A 15,727-nucleotide genomic window follows, 5' to 3' on the forward strand; every position below is an offset into this window, starting at 1 on the left:
GTTAGCATTTAACTCTGGAATGATCGTAGAACTCGTTTTGCTGCCTGCCAGCTTTGCCCTGTAATTACGGATTTCAGTGTACGGATTTCATCATTCTCCACCCACCTCTGCTCCAGCACCTCCATCTCCCTCCCCTGCTCACTTCACAGAGGCTCCGCCGTCGGTAGCGCCGGACCTGTTCATTTCCTAGTTGTCGGTAGAAACTGGTGGTTCCCGGAGCCCGATGCTCCGTCAGGAACGGTTTCCTCATCCGTGCCGTCCCCGTGGATCCCGCGGGCCGGTCGATTAGCTGGGGCGTCTTTCTTAGTAGCGACTCCACGGGCTGTTCTGTGTGGGTGTTTCTCCTGCAAATACCCTGTATGTCACAACATGTCAGGAAGACGGGACAAATACGCTCTCCCCTGTGTGACATCTCACTAGTCTTACTGCTTTGTGGACTCGGCAACAGGGAGAAGCTAAGAGATGGAGGACGTGGTGATTGCAGGCATAGCAGGAAAGCTGCCAGAGTCGGAGAACTTGCAGGAGTTTTGGGAGAACCTGCTTAATGGAGTTGATATGGTCACAGAGGATGATCGGAGGTGGAAGCCAGGTGAGTGCTTGTTGTCTTTCTCCTTGGAGCCCTGAGTTCGGAGCATTTTAGAGGAATTGTCCTATGGAAGGGGAAGGATTTCTGGGATGGGAAACCCTGCCAGAGCTTCTGAATGTATCACCAAGAAATTTGGGAACAGAAGACTCTTACGCAGGTCTCATGCAATCCACAGTGTCACGTCCCGTGCAGTACCAGCGTGTAAACAGAGCCTGGCATGCCGGGGGGTGAGTGCTCTGCCAGAGCAGCGAGGCAGCGTGAACCTCTGCCTGCCGCCGGCAGCTGCCTGGGTAAGAGGGCTCTGTCACTTCTCTGGGTTCACAAGTAGCACAGGGACCCCACTGCTGTGATTCGTGGCTTTTTACAATGTCCTTTTCTGCCTGATTGTCCTTCTGGAGCGTTTGGCACACGCCCGCCCAGCTCAAGCCAGCGATTTGCAGAAGTGAAAAGTAGCGTTTGTTCTCCTGACTGGAACCGCTGGGCTGGACTCTGCTTGGTACAATTCGCCAAAGCAAAAATGCTCCAAGTAGGTCCATGACTTTTGCTGCCACACCTGGGAGAGTCTTAAAAGGACAGCTGTGAGGTTCCACATGCAACTGAGAATGAGCTGTGGTCATTCTGTATCTTGTCTCAGCTGGTGCAGCTTCAGAACTGATTTATCCTGTGACTCAGGGTTGAATTTTTCTTCTCAGGAATCTATGGACTGCCCAAGAGAAATGGAAAGCTCAAGGACATAAGCAAATTTGATGCATCCTTTTTTGGGGTTCACCCTAAACAAGCTCATACGATGGATCCTCAACTTCGCTTGCTGTTGGAAGTCTCTTACGAAGCTATTGTGGATGGAGGTAAGAGGGGGGTGTACTGGCGGTGCAGCAGGCACAGACACGAGATCTCTAACCAGAGAGAGGCACCACATCAGAGAGGAGACCAAGGAGCTGGTGTGGGGCTTGGAACAAAGCTGTTTTCTCTGGAGCTCAAACTGGGAAATCTGGGCTGACTGCCAGCAAATCCCTACCTGCGTCATATGGTCCAAACAGTCCGACAGAAGCGTTTGAACAGTCAACAGTTCTAGAGCTTTTGTATGTTCTGCTCTATCCTAATACCCTGTGTCAGAGACACATCGGTAGTGGAAAAGGAAGATAGCTTGGCTAGAACTCTCATCAATGGCCTGATGTGTTCCTGCCTGTCGGTCAGGGCCAGGGAGCATTTGTGGCATTTGCTCTGCCTCTGTAGAAGGTTTCCCAGCAGGCAGCCTGCCTTCAGGAACAGGGCCCTTTCCTCCGTCCCTGCCAGTGTCTTGAGCCCTTGAGGTACCCCCAGAGCCCAAAGGTTTATTCTTCCTGGTAACCAGTTTCAGGTCTGGACGTAAGAAGCAGATGGGGAGAGGTTGAAACCGCCCCGCTAATATTGACTAAAACTGGCACTTGCTCCTCCTGCTGAGCCCCGGTCTGGAGGCAGCAATGTTCTGCTTGTGTCCAGGATGCGAAGGGAGGCAACAGCAGGGATTGCTGCCCCTGGAGCTCACGGGGCGTTTCCTAGAGCAGAACTGTTCCTTGTTCTGGCTGTCGGCTTTTGTGCTTGAGAACTTTCCTTTCTGTCTTGCTCTCCAGATGTGGGCTTTGCCTGTGGCTGGAGATGGATAGTCGTGTGCTCACGTGACATCCCGAGTGCCGTGACTCTATCCCCTTTGCTTCGCTCCTTTCCTCCGCGCTGGAAGCCAGCTGTCAGCTTCTCTGATAGCACTGGTGTCTTCCGTAGTCCACACACGTGCTCGTGGAAGACTCCAGCAGCGTGCAGCGGGGCTGGAAAGCTGCAGCGGCATGTTCTGGCCATGGCCAGCACCAAAGTTCGGGTGGAGTCTGCAGTAAGACTCGCAGGGTCTGCATGAAAGAGAGGGGAGGTCCCTCCGGGTCAGGGAGCAGTGCTGCAGGCCTGCCAGGGAGGGACAGCAAGGAGTGTGCCCCGAAGTGGTGCCAGCGTATGTGCCATCTCCCCACTTTGTCTCCTGTAATCCACCTTCCGATGTCCCCGTAGGTATTAACCCGGCCACCCTCCGGGGCACAGACACGGGTGTCTGGATTGGTGCCAGCGGGTCAGAAGCTGCCGAAGCCCTCAGCCAAGATCCAGAAGAGCTTTTGGGATACAGTATGACTGGCTGCCAGCGTGCTATGTTTGCCAACAGGATTTCCTACTTTTATGACTTAACGGGTAAGTTCCCCCAGACCTGCCGCTGCCGACCAGCAGCGTAAGCGTGGTTGCACCCCCGTTCCTGTAGAGGCGTGGGACGGATGTGATGACACAGACCCCTTTTGGGATGAGAAAATAGCACAAAACTGTTGTAAGGAGGCACACGAGAAGCAGAAAATGTATTCTGTGTGATAAGACTCCTGGTGGGGCTTTAACTGGGTTGCTGCTGGTGGCCGTAGCTGGCGTTCCTCCGAGAGGGGCTGCCAGGAGGCCTGGGTCCTTTCCAGCCTTTAGGCTGCCCCTTGCTGGCCGTCCCAGAGACGGACTGGGGGGAATGGTTGGCTCTGGGTGAAGTGGAAGAAGTGGGAGAGCCCCCAGAAGGGTGGGACTGAAGACATAGCTTGAACTGCGTGTGGCATTGAAGAGAGTGGAGGGATGGGGATCGCTCTGGAGAGCCTCGGAGAACAGGGGTAGCCCCAGGAAAGGGGAGGGATCTTTACTGGTGAGAATGAGGAGACGGATGGGATCGGCCAGTCAGGCTGCGGTACCTCTTTTTGATGGAGACAGAGATGGAATTCTAACAAATGCCCTTAAAACCAAACTCTGCAATTTTTTCCCCACCTTTTTCTCCCCCGTTACCTGGTAGGGATGGGGTTCTTGTCCCCGCTGTGTCAGGGTTGCCTGTTGTGTTTGGAAGCAACTCATATTTAACTTCCTCTTTGTGATGTTTCTTTCGTGGTCCCGTCGCTGGTCTTTGGAGAGCAGCTCCAGGAAATTAACAGTAGAAATGGGCCTTTTTGTTTTCCCTTCCCGTTCCCTAAGGACCGAGCATAACCATTGACACAGCCTGCTCCTCGAGTCTCGTGGCTCTGGAAAACGCGTACAAGGCGATTCGTCACGGACAGTGCGGTGCGGCGCTCGTGGGGGGGGTCAACCTTTTGCTGAAACCCAACACCTCTGTGCAGTTCATGAAGCTGGGGATGCTCAGTCCTGACGGCGCCTGCAAGGCTTTCGACGTTTCGGGTAAGGCGGGAGGACAGAGCTGGTCACGTCGTACGGGAGCTCGCGGCGGGGTCTGAGAGCAGGCACTCGTACCACCCCGCAAACGCCCGCCTCGCCCTCGCTCCTGGTCTGCGTTCCCTGCTCCATTGAGCCTGGAAAACTGTGGGGAAGAAACTGGTTCATTCCTCGGCCGTTGGGGAATGGGAGTAGCTGTCTCCTGACAGACTCCTCCTTCGGCATTGGTGATGAGCAGCGAGCCGTTCCAGGACCTAGATTTTTTTCCACACAGCTGGAAATGTCGTACACCCGGCTCTGCCTGTTGTAAGCGGTAGCTCAGGAATGAATTGACTTTACTGCATGGGGTTTTGCAACTTGTTCAAAGCAGAGCAGGATTCCTGACTCGTTCTCCTCTCTCTGCTCTCAGGGAATGGATATTGTCGCTCTGAAGCTGTTGTTGTTGTTCTCCTGATGAAGAGATCCATGGCTAAGCGGATCTATGCCACAATAGTCAATGCTGGAAGTAACACTGACGGCTTTAAGGAGCAAGGTAAGCCTTGAGCCCCTGAGAAGTGAGATAACTGCGGAACTGTCCATCTAGGGTTTGTCATCAAAACCGGGCTGCTTTGGGGTTCTGCAAACAGGTTTTTGTTGCTGGGGGGGTGTGCTGTTTTGGTAATGCCAGCTGAGGACCCTCTTTGGTAAAGCGTTGAAGAAGGTCAGTGGTGGTGTCTGCTGTGCACAGTAACAGGAGTGTCCTGGTGCCGGTTTCGCCTTCCTCAGGCCCTCTCTGCTGGTAGGAGAGCTGTGGGTAGGACTGCAGGGCTCTTTCCCATCCCTCTCTGGTTAGAGAGACACCAAGGTTCACGTGTTCTGCTTGACCTGGACATCTCCTACTACTCTGCTAACTCGTACCCTCCTACACCAGTGTAACTCACTGCTTCAGGTCCAGTTGTGGTTTCGCTGCTCTTCCAAGGGCTGGAGAGGCTCATTGTGTTCGGAGCTGACAACACAGCTGTGAATCCTGAGGAAGTCTCTCTCCTTTTTGGACCTGGTAGCCCCATGCAGTTGAAAGGATGCTAAAACCAGACCAGGAAGCAAGTGATAGGAGAGAGGAATTGATGGCAGTTTTGGTCCTAGGTGTGACATTCCCGTCTGGAGAGATGCAGCAGCAGTTGGTCAGCTCTTTGTACAGAGAATGCGGTATCAAACCTGAGGAAGTGGAATATGTTGAAGCTCATGGGACAGGCACCAAGGTCAGCAGGGCCCCTCTGGGTTTGGCGTGGTTTTGTCTCCCTTATTTTCTTCCCTTGCCTCGCTTGCCACACTTTTCTATCAAATGATTCTTTGTTTTTCAAAAATGAACTGTATTTCTCCCTTCTACCGGTTACCAGACTCCACACCGCTTCACCACTTGGGGATTTTGCCCAAATATCTTAATACTTCAGGTGTCTTTTTTTTGGTGTTTGGGAATTGCTAGCTAACAGCCGTTTTGATTCTCTTCCCACTAGGTTGGAGATCCACAGGAAGTAAATGGCATTGTAAATGTCTTCTGTCAGTGTGAGAGGGAGCCACTGCTGGTTGGATCAACCAAGTCAAACATGGGTCACCCAGAGCCTGCCTCTGGGCTGGCTGCCTTAGCCAAGGTAAGGGGCACGGGAGAAGGAAGCTGGGGGAAGGGGTGAACACACCGGGGGGGATTTAGTGTTTGGTTGTTTTCAGGGGAGTGTGTTCTGATCCAGGATAAGATGCTCACTGGTCGTGAGAAGAACTTGGGTGATTCTCACTGCCAGCTCCTTGCGCTGCCTGCGGATACATTAGGAGCTGGGGCTGTTCTGCGAGCTGGACACAGATGCCCACGTGGCTTCTGCACACAGCCAGCTGCGTGCGCGGGCACACGCGCACACACCGAGTTCCCCCTTCCCATTGAATCCGATGGGAGCATGACTGCTCGGAATGAAGGCCTCGGGATCACTTCATGGATCATCCTTCCCAACAGCTCTGCTGCGGGTCACCTGGCACTGAGGGGCGTGCAGAGACACCGAAATGTTGGGAGTAGTGGCACTGACCAGAGATCCGAGGCACTGTGGGCTTTCAGTGCCAGGAGAGTAGCTGATTTGCTGGCAGTTTGTCAGGGGTGCATTACCGCTTCCTCTTCCCTCAAGTTGGCAAGAAGCCAGCTGAGTTCTTTGGGATGAGGCTCCCAGCTTGAATAACTGGTTGCCTTAGCAACCAGCCCACTAGCTGCTGCTGGGGGCAGACAATCATCTATTGGCTGTGGCTGCTAAACTGCTTACAGAGAGCTGGCTGATGTTCACACTTGGTTGTAAGCCTATTACTGGCAGCCTTAGAGCCAGGCAAGCTGAAGTCATACCCTGTCACCGCTAGAATTTTAGGCTCTTTAAAGTGGTTCTTGTGACCTGAATACATACAACTTGCTGTGAACAGCCCATCTGCAAATAAGTCCTGGAGGCAGCAGTGTCTGTCTCTGCAGAGGAAGGCTTACTTCTTCTAGCACCTCCATCTCTGACTGACACCTCCTTGATAGAAGGAATGATAACGGAGTCCTAAAATAAACCTCTCCATCCGCCCTGCGTTGTACATTACACGCTGTTTAGTGTGGTTCTGCTGCCAGGGCAGGAGCCTTACTTTGAGGTTTTCCTGCCTGTGTTTCTTAGAGGATGCAGAACTGCAAAGACATGGGCCACAGTTTGGTTTTGAAGACTTTCCTGATACCGTGTTTTCTCACACTTGTTTTTTGGTCCGTTTTCTCGCTTAACTTTGTATTGTGAGGTCCAGCTGCTGGCAGCAGCCCGTGACACCCCACACGCCTGCCAGAACATGGCTTTGCTGTGCTTTTATTGAGGTGTGTTAGGTCCCATTTCCAGGCCTGGCATTGTGAAAGCACCTGAAGCTTTGGAAGCACATTGGAAGCTCTGGCTCTGTTTTCAATACTTTGAATGTTGGGCAGCACTTGGTATTTTAAGATTTGGAAGTTGATCGGAATGGCAGGTCAGGCATCCTTGAGACCAAACCAGAAAATACAACAAGCCTATTGTCTTAGACAGCAACTGTCTTGGGAAGTCTGCAGTTTCCATAAATGTGTTCTGGAATTCCGTAAGATGTGCTTCTGTGTGAGACGTCAGTTAGGAAACTGGATCTTGGAAGTATCTTGATTTAAGATCTGATCAATTCTGTGGATAGCTGGGAAAGAAACTGGGTCTTGCAAGGCCACTTCAGCTTGCAGCTGACCTTCTAGCCTGTGCTTTGCTGGGCTTGTGCCAGTGAGGGGTTGGGGCTTGGTGTCACGGGCTGCCCGGGGAGGTGCTGCTGGGAGGGGGCTGCCCGGGGAGGTGCTGCTGGGAGGAGGCAGCTCTTGCTCTTTTTTTGGCAGAGCTATTCTGACTCTCACACTGTTTCTGTACTTCCCCTTTGGCTCGGCCGGCTCTGACCGGTCTGCTGCTCCTGCTTTTTTGGATCAAGACAACAGCAAAAGGGTGCAAAGCAGCAAGGAAACTCCTTTACCAGAGCTTCAGCTTGGCTATTCTGCAGCAAAGGCAGCAGCGGAGGCTTCTGTTGTGATAAGGAAGAGCATGTGTGGTGGCGTGTGACTGGGAGAGATGGCGTGTGGTGAAGGGACAGGATCTGGAAGGGAGAAGGAAGATGTGACATTCTTAGTAGCCAGGCTGCTTTTGCAGCGAGACTGGATGGCTTTCCAGTTAGAATGAGTCTGGAAGTGAAACTTGAAGCTGCCATCCTCCCCTTCGCAGCTGACTTCCTGCGTGGGCTTCAGGATGGCCTGGTGAAGTAGGTGCTGCCTCAGGAACATAGTAACGCTGTTCTCTGAAGCGTCTCTTTATGCACGCACAGAGCTGCTTTAGTGTATGCTGCCTGGTCATTTTTAGTGAAACAATAGCAACCAAAGAATGTTTGTTCCAAGAAAATGTGGAGCACAGAACACTGTTTTGTTTTTTCTTCCAGGTCATTCTCTCTCTGGAACATGGGCTGTGGGCTCCAAACCTTCATTTCAATACCCCAAATCCAGATATTCCTGCCTTACAAGATGGCTCTTTGAAGGTAGTTTGCAAACCAACGCCAGTGAAAGGTGGCCTTGTCAGCATCAACTCTTTTGGCTTTGGAGGTGCTAACGCTCACGTCATCCTGAGGCCAAACGAGAACAAACGCCAGCCTCTGGAGACTTGTGACGTGCCAAGGCTGGTTCAAATGTGTGGCAGAACCCAGGAAGCTGTGGAAATATTAATTCAAGAGAGCCGAAAACATGGAGCGTGCAGCCCGTTTGTGAGCCTGCTCAGCGATGTCTCTGCAGTTCCTGTGTCCTCCATGCCCTTCAGGGGCTACACCCTGGTTGGCACCGAGAGTGACGTAAAGGAGGTTCAGCAGGTTCAGGCGTCTGACAGGCCTCTGTGGTACGTCTGCTCAGGTAGGTGTGCAGCAGCGCGCCCAGGCTTCTGCGTCCCTCTGCGCAGCTGGGGCTCGAGCAGTCGCGTTCTGTGCTGCAGCGCTGTTTTCCACTCCGGCGTGAGGAGATAGCGCAGGGCAGCAAGATAAGTCGGGGAGACTCGTGTTTCCTGTGTTTCAGCTAACCCCACCACCTTTACCGTCTCTGATGGTAGCAAAATGCAGGACAGTGAAAAGTGGGGCCTGATTTGGAGGATGTTAGCAGTGTCCTGTGTTTTGCTCTGCCAGTCGCTCGCTGCCGGAGCACGTGTGTGCTGTCTGCCCCGTGAGCGGTGCGGTGCTGAAGCTCCCTTTCTCCTTGCCTACCCTCAGGCATGGGAACACAGTGGAAGGGTATGGGCCTGAGCCTTATGAAGCTGGATCTGTTTCGCCAGTCTATCTTACGCTCGGACGAGGCTTTGAAGAACACAGGCCTGAAGGTCTCGGACCTGCTTCTGCAGGCAGATGAGAACACCTTTGAGGACACGGTCCATGCGTTCGTTGGACTGGCTGCTATCCAGGTGAGACTCGCGACGGGCGGAGGGGGTGATGGACTCGGCTCGCGTAAGCACACCCTGCTAGACAGAGGTATCTCTGATAGGAGGGAGCGTGTTGCAGTCGTGACAGCTTTGGCCTCTGCCAAAGGCCAACACCAAGCCAAGAGGCTTGGCTGAAATTGGTTTTAACTGGTTTGCATGTGTACCTCTGCATGCGGAGGCAGCTTCTGCTTTCAAGAGACTGAGGAGTGTCGTTAAGGTTTATGTTCGTGCCAATGAGCAAGGTTCCATAGAATGCCTTCCAGAATTTGCTCTGCAAATAACTACATGATGCTAAATAAAGTCTCTTAATTCTGAGTGTCAACGTGGGATCCGTTGCCTCTAGTTTATTAAGAAACAGAGCTTTTAAAGTCATCTGGGAAGCTGGTCCTGTCTCTTTGTACAGGCGTGCTCTTGGCAACTCCTGTTGTTGGAAGTGGCTTCTTAGTGGGAAGCTACATGGAGGCCCAAACAAGACTGGAGTCACATAATGATTCCTGGGGTTGCTTTGAAATGAGGCTGGAGCAGCAGCTGGGACAGGGGGAAAGCAGCAAGGCTAGGAAGAACATCTGTACCCAAAACCCCTACCGCTGTGTGCCTGGGGACCTAGCATCTGCTTACTCTTCCTTGGAGTCACTAATCCTGCTTTTCCCTGCAGATTGCCCAGATTGATATGCTGAAGGCTGCAGGTCTGCAACCCGATGGGATTTTGGGCCACTCGGTGGGAGAACTGGCCTGTGGCTATGCAGATAACTCCTTAAGTCACGAAGAAGCCATTCTTGCCGCTTACTGGCGGGGACGGTGCGTTAAAGAGGCCAAGTTGCCCCCGGGAGGAATGGCTGCTGTCGGTAGGTATTCCCTCTCCAAGAGAGCGATGCGGAGAAGTACGTCCGCCCTCCGTGCGGCATTGGGATAAAACTGGGCTCTGGCATGTGTTGCTGGAGACAGTGTCTGTAAAACTTTGGCTGCTGTGGCCTCTTTTTCTTCTGATGTGGAACAGGTTATTAAATGTTGAAGTTGATATAATAGTAATAATCTCTGACCTGGAATACAGTAGAATTTCAGTAATCCATCCAAAACTTAGTGGAAATGGAGAGATTTATTGACAGGTGACCAGTGGCAGAGGCCTGGTAAATAGTCTGCCTTGAAAAGAGAGGTGAAAGTCTGAGGCACCTCGGGGTTTTGGTTCTTGAGATGTATCTCAAGGTTTTTCTTTTTTTAATTAGTAAAAAAATAGCTGTTTCTGATTATCTGTGAGAGTAACGAGCCATGAAACCACCAAGCAACTACTATGTGCTGAGCACCTGGCTGGTGGCACTTAATGCCGGTGGAACTTACTTGGCCCTGATAGCCCTTAGGAAGAAGCGCTCTGCTGAACAAGCTTTGCTCAGCACTTCTCTAAATCACACAGTTCTGCCCACTGTTGGCTGAAATGTTGAGCTTTGGACCCAGCAGTTTTTCTTTGTGGTGTGGCTTTACGGTGATTTATATGTCTAAAATCATTATCGGTAGCATCGTTCTGTTTCTGATTCTTGGACGCAGTGGTCAGTTAAAAACTGAAACGAGCTGGGGCAGGTCTCATGCGGTGCCTGTGACTGATCACCCGGTAGAACCCTGCACTTCCCCGCTGCTCCAAAGCGCTACCCACGCAATTCACCTTTTTCCCTTGCCGTTAAACACGTGACACTCATCACGGCGTGTGTCTAGGCATGCTGCACGAGGGCTCAGTCCTCCGTCTTGTGTGCAGTGTCGGTGGTAAATGTCACGTGGAAGCCCTGAGATGAATATCCTTAGCTTTGGCAGAATCAGTTTTAGGGACAGGCGGGATGTCTGTCTTTCTCTGAAGACTCCTTCCCCATGTTGCCGAACGAAGCGCGGTGACGGTGCAGCTTGCATCGCCTCCCCGTGCTGCTGGAACCACTCGTGTTGTCCTGATCTTTCCTTCTGCAGGTCTGACGTGGGAGGAATGTAAGCAGCGCTGCCCTCCCAATGTGGTACCAGCCTGTCACAACTCCGAAGATACGGTCACTGTGTCGGGGCCTCTGGTGAGCAGGAACTGACCCGGGAGTCGGTTGGGAGCTGCGGAGTCGGATGTGGAGAAGGCGTGAAGCCGAGTTCAGGCTCGGCCCCTTGCAAAGGGGGTTACAGTGGTGGGAGGGGACAGCGATGGGATGCTGGTGCCTCAGTAAGCTGGGGCTAAAAGTTCTCTTCCATGGAAAAGTCTTACAGCTGTGGGCATAAGGAGCGATAAATCACAAGCCTGAGAAGGGCAGAAGAGCGCATCCCAGATGCGGCTCCCCTGACGTGATGACGGGCGTGGGGGGACTGCAGCGACTCTCGCAGTTCCCCAGTATGCTGCTGTGAGCTTTTATTTCTAGCTCACTTCCGTTTCTCCTCTTAGGACTCTGTGAGCGAGTTCGTGGCCAAACTGAAGAAGGACGGTGTGTTTGCAAAGGAGGTGCGCAGCGCTGGCGTGGCGTTTCACTCCTATTACATGGCATCCATCGCCCCGGCGCTGCTCAGCGCCCTGCAGAAGGTAACGCCGCCGCCTCGCACGCTTCCGCTCGGGCACCTGCTTTGGGAAGGGGCAATGCTGGGCTTCGGGGGCTTCCTGCCTGTCGGAGGAGAGGGAAGTCGCTTGAAGAGCGTGTAGGCCTCAGAGACCCGGGGTTTGAAGTCCTGCGGCCTTAAGCAGGAGGATGCGCTGAGCCATCCAGCTGGGAAGAACGGCCTGGAGAAGGAGGGACTGCCGTTACCTGCGACACGTAACTTCCTCCTGCCTTGTCCGTCTGTAGGTCATTCCACACCCTAAACCTCGCTCGGCACGATGGATCAGTACATCTATCCCTGAATCTCAGTGGCAGAGTGATCTGGCAAGGAATTCCTCTGCAGAGTATCACGTGAACAACCTCGTGAATCCCGTGCTGTTCCAGGAAGGTCTGAAGCACATTCCTGAGAATGCTGTGGTGGTGGAGATTGCTCCGCATGCTCTTCTGCAGGTATGTGACTGTGGAGCGCGGTGCTGTCGTGATCGGCTGCTGCGGGAGGGAGACTGCGGGTCTGGGGACCAAGGAAAACGCTTCCTCCTCTGCCCCCTTCCGAGAACACTTTCTCACTCCAGTACTTCTGAGTCTCTCCCAGTTTTAACACTTTATTGATGGGGTTTTTGTGAGGTTGATTGGTTTTTTAGTTGGTTTGGGTTTTTGGGGCGGGGGGTGTAGGTTAATATTTAAAAAAAAAAAAGGGGCTGTGCCTGTGCTCGAGTCTGGAGGACTGGTCTGTCACGTGGCCCGTGGCTGGCACGAGGGGAAGCGTCTGGGGAAGAATCGTAGGTACTTGGGAGCCAAGCTGAATAGTCAGTCAGTGCTGCGGAGTCCAGGCCAGTGCGTGCTCATTATGTCGTGTCGGTCTTCTGCTTTGACAAGTGGCCTGAAGGCAGAGTCGGGGCAGAGCTTCCCGGTGAGGCTGGTGGGTTTCTCTGTGGAAAGATCATACCCTTCAGAGCTGCACAGGGATTTTAACGTGGACTCCAGCGCTTCACCAGCTGGGGCTGAGTGCTCTGGCTTTTTCTCCCTGCACCCCTTCCTCCTCCCATTTCAAGACTCTGGGCTCAAAGCTCAGACTAAAGAGGAGATACAGGTTGGGCCAGATGTTCAGTAGCTGGGACTTGAAAATGCCCTAGGATGCTTCAGACGGAAAAGGGCTGCTCCTGGGAGTAAGGGCCAAAGCTGGCGCGGTGTGGGGTGTGTGCAAGTGGGCGGCCCCAGAGGGTGGTGTTGCCGTTCCTGAAGTGCAGCTTTTGATTCCACCTGACAGTCAGCTGGGGAAAGGGAGAGCCGTGCTGCAGCAGAATCCTGTGAATGTTAGGTAGGTTCCGCTTTACCAGATGCACGGCGTCCGGGGTGCTGGGCGCTGTGCCTGTTGGAACGGCGGGCATCCTGGCACCCAACAGGGAGCTCCTGGCATGGAAACGGAGGGGTTGAGTTGTGTAGAGAAGCTCAGGTGCGGGTGGAGGTAGTGCCTCCCTCCAGTGACTTATGCCTCTGCCTGACCAGGCCATCCTGAGGAGAACGTTGAAACCAACGTGCACCATTCTACCCTTGATGAAGAAAGAGCACAAAAATAACTTGGAGTTCTTCCTAACACAGACGGGGAAGATTCATTTAACTGGGTAAGGAGGCTAAGGGAGGAGGGTGACTGGGATAGAGACTTCTCAGGAGAGAAGGCAAGTCTTTTCTCTAGCATATGTGTGGTCACAAGGATTGTGTGGTCACAAGGATTGAAACACTCCGGCAGGGTTGGAAAGCAGTGGGGTTTCCCTCTGCGCTTCACACCTGTGACGCTCGTTTCTGAAGCGTTGCCGCGGGCTAGAGATGGCTGGGGAGGTGCCTCTCAAGGAGGAGCCCCGCTTCAGAGGTGTGGGAGCCTGGAACTAGCTCTTGGAAACAAACTCTGCATCGTGCAGACTGTTAGAGTTAGACTTGGCTGCAGTCAGCGTTCGTGGTACTTCTGGAGGAGTCTCGGACACAGCTCAAGACCAATTACAGTCTGAGCTCTAAGTATTATGGTCTATCCCCCGCATTGTTTGGATCCTTTCTGTTTTGTCTTCCTAGGATAAATATTCTTGGAAATAACTTGTTCCCACGTGTGGAATACCCAGTCCCAGTGGGAACACCACTTATATCCCCATACATCAAATGGGACCACAGCCAGGACTGGGATGTTCCAAAAGCTGAAGACTTCCCAGCAGGTTCCAAAGGCTCTGCATCTGCTTCAGTCTACAACATCGGTGTGTTTGCCTGTTTGGGTGTTGTTTCTCTTTCCAGCTTTACCTCTGCATTTCTTTAGTAAAACTAGGGAAAAGATACTCGAGTGGGCATCCTTGAAGTCATCTTCTGAAGCTTAAGGTTTGGTTTGGTTTAGATTGAAAGATACTGGGTCTGCTTCTGACGTGGGATGAAAGGATACGAACAGAGCAGGAGGCTGCTTCAGACACGCTGCAGTGTTAAGAGCTGCACGTTGCCAAGCAGCGTGGCTGGGGAAGCCTCTGGAAGCTCCTGTAGACATTGAGGGGAAAAGACCTCTTTAGTAGGGTGTTATTATTTTTACCCTGGTCTCTATTCTTTCACAGATGTGAGTCCTGACTCTCCTGACCACTACTTGGTTGGTCACTGCATTGACGGCAGAGTCCTGTACCCAGCCACGGGGTACCTGGTCCTGGCCTGGCGAACGCTGGCACGGTCCCTCGGCATGGCTATGGACGAAACAGCTGTCGTGTTCGAAGAGGTCACAATTCATCAGGCGACCATCCTTCCCAAAAAGGGTGAGTGAGGAGTGCTGGCGCAACCGCAGAACTGCGTCATGGAGGTGAAGGGAGTGGGAGGAAAGGAATGGAAGGGGAAAGTGAGGAGGAACATAGGAGACAGCATACAGAGAGTGCAGCGTGGCCGAACGAAGTGAATTTGTACAGTCAAGTCGCACTCGTTGTGGTCATCTTAATGACATGTCCTGTGCAGCGAGTCTGGAGATGGTGACGGAGAGAGCTCTGCTCGAGGATGGTAGCAGTGAACGAGCTCACAGTCCTGCCTTCCTCCATGTTTCTTGCAGGATCAGTACAGCTGGAAGTGAGACTCATGCCGGCTTCCCACTGCTTTGAGGTGTCGGGGAACGGGAATCTGGCTGTGAGTGGTAAGTGAAGGAACTGCAAGTGTATGCACTGTCCTACTAAAATCCATTATCTATGGACACTGACAATTCTTATTCTTGCCACTGTGCCCATCAGGGAAGATTTCCTGCCTGGAAAACACTGCTCTGAAGAACTTCCATAACCAGCCAGTTAAATTCCAGACTCGAGCAGACATGAGCTCCAAGTCTGGCCTCTTGAAAGAAGACATTTACCAAGAGCTGCATCTGCGTGGATATAATTATGGACCAACTTTCCAGGGTGTTCTGGAGTGCAACAGTGAAGGTGAATCTCCTTTCTATGGAAGGATGCTGAGCGTGGTTATTGTAATTATGAATATTTGATCTTTCGGTCCTGTTTGTGTGAACAGTCCACCTGACTGTGCTCTGTTTGGTAACTTCTTTGTGTGATGGTGGAGAACAAACGAGTGCTGACAGGGAAAGAAGGCTCTTCCCTCCGGCGTAGAACTGGCTGCTGGCGTTTCCCAGGGAGGCTGGGCACATACAGCAGACTTGGCGTTAGATAAGCGCTGACTTCTGGGATCTGCTGGATGACCAAATCACAGTGGGCCTTCCCCTTCCTCCTCTTCTGCAGCAAGCGCTGGGAAAGTCCTGTGGAATGGGAACTGGGTGACCTTCCTTGACACCCTACTCCATATGATCATCTTGGCTGAGACGGGGCGCAGCCTGCGCTTACCCACCAGGATCCGCTCGGTGTGTATTGACCCGGAGCTGCACCGAGAGCTGGCCTGCCAGTACCAGGACGGTGTGGAAGGTAACGTCGCTCGCGCTGGGGCTTGTCCTAGCCGGTTTGCCCGCTGTGTGCGTGAATGTCTGACTCCCAAAGAAGCAGGATGGACTCTGAGGGCCTCTTGGTCTCGAAGCTATTCCATAGCTCTGTTGTTCTGATCGCTTTGAAAGAAACTCGTGGTGTCTGATGCAGGTTTCTTGCCTGTCTTTCAGCTTTCGATGTTGTTGTGGACCGCTGTGTTGATAGCCTTAAAGCAGGAGGTGTTCAGATCGATGGTCTTCATGCTTCTGTGGCACCACGACGACAGCAGGAACGGATCCCTCCCACCCTGGAAAAGTTCTGCTTTGTGCCCTATACTGAGAGTAACTGTTTGTCCTCCAGTGTCCATCTTCATGCCACTCTGGAGCACTGCAAAGGTAGGGTGGGACTGGTTTCTTGTCACGCAAGGAGAGCCTTCCAGCCCGACAAGAATGTCGGAGCAGCTGTCCCTCCTGCTGCAGAGCACCCAGGAAGGGAGGTGCTGGTGTC

At 52.8% G+C, this 15,727-nt stretch overlaps 1 protein-coding gene across 1 annotated transcript in view; it reads left to right on the forward strand.

Annotated features, from left to right (window-relative positions):
• Window positions 1–436: 436 nt before the first annotated feature.
• FASN (fatty acid synthase) overlaps window positions 437–15,727 on the forward strand; it is a 33,729-nt gene continuing 18,438 nt past the window's right edge. Inside the window, exons 1-20 of the mRNA XM_010153273.1 lie at window positions 437–589; window positions 1,279–1,431; window positions 2,621–2,794; window positions 3,596–3,796; window positions 4,200–4,322; window positions 4,913–5,028; window positions 5,284–5,418; window positions 7,754–8,213; window positions 8,564–8,751; window positions 9,425–9,614; window positions 10,717–10,811; window positions 11,168–11,302; window positions 11,562–11,765; window positions 12,822–12,937; window positions 13,380–13,555; window positions 13,898–14,089; window positions 14,374–14,454; window positions 14,549–14,734; window positions 15,044–15,223; window positions 15,412–15,615. Of these exons, the coding sequence (XP_010151575.1) occupies window positions 463–589; window positions 1,279–1,431; window positions 2,621–2,794; window positions 3,596–3,796; window positions 4,200–4,322; window positions 4,913–5,028; window positions 5,284–5,418; window positions 7,754–8,213; window positions 8,564–8,751; window positions 9,425–9,614; window positions 10,717–10,811; window positions 11,168–11,302; window positions 11,562–11,765; window positions 12,822–12,937; window positions 13,380–13,555; window positions 13,898–14,089; window positions 14,374–14,454; window positions 14,549–14,734; window positions 15,044–15,223; window positions 15,412–15,615 (3,436 nt within the window). The 5' untranslated portion in view covers window positions 437–462. The remainder of the gene's footprint in view (window positions 590–1,278; window positions 1,432–2,620; window positions 2,795–3,595; window positions 3,797–4,199; window positions 4,323–4,912; window positions 5,029–5,283; window positions 5,419–7,753; window positions 8,214–8,563; window positions 8,752–9,424; window positions 9,615–10,716; window positions 10,812–11,167; window positions 11,303–11,561; window positions 11,766–12,821; window positions 12,938–13,379; window positions 13,556–13,897; window positions 14,090–14,373; window positions 14,455–14,548; window positions 14,735–15,043; window positions 15,224–15,411; window positions 15,616–15,727) is intronic.

The sequence above is a fragment of the Eurypyga helias genome, unplaced genomic scaffold (genome assembly GCF_000690775.1).
Source record: "Eurypyga helias isolate BGI_N326 unplaced genomic scaffold, ASM69077v1 scaffold27866, whole genome shotgun sequence".
Taxonomy (NCBI): Eukaryota; Metazoa; Chordata; class Aves; order Eurypygiformes; family Eurypygidae; genus Eurypyga; species Eurypyga helias.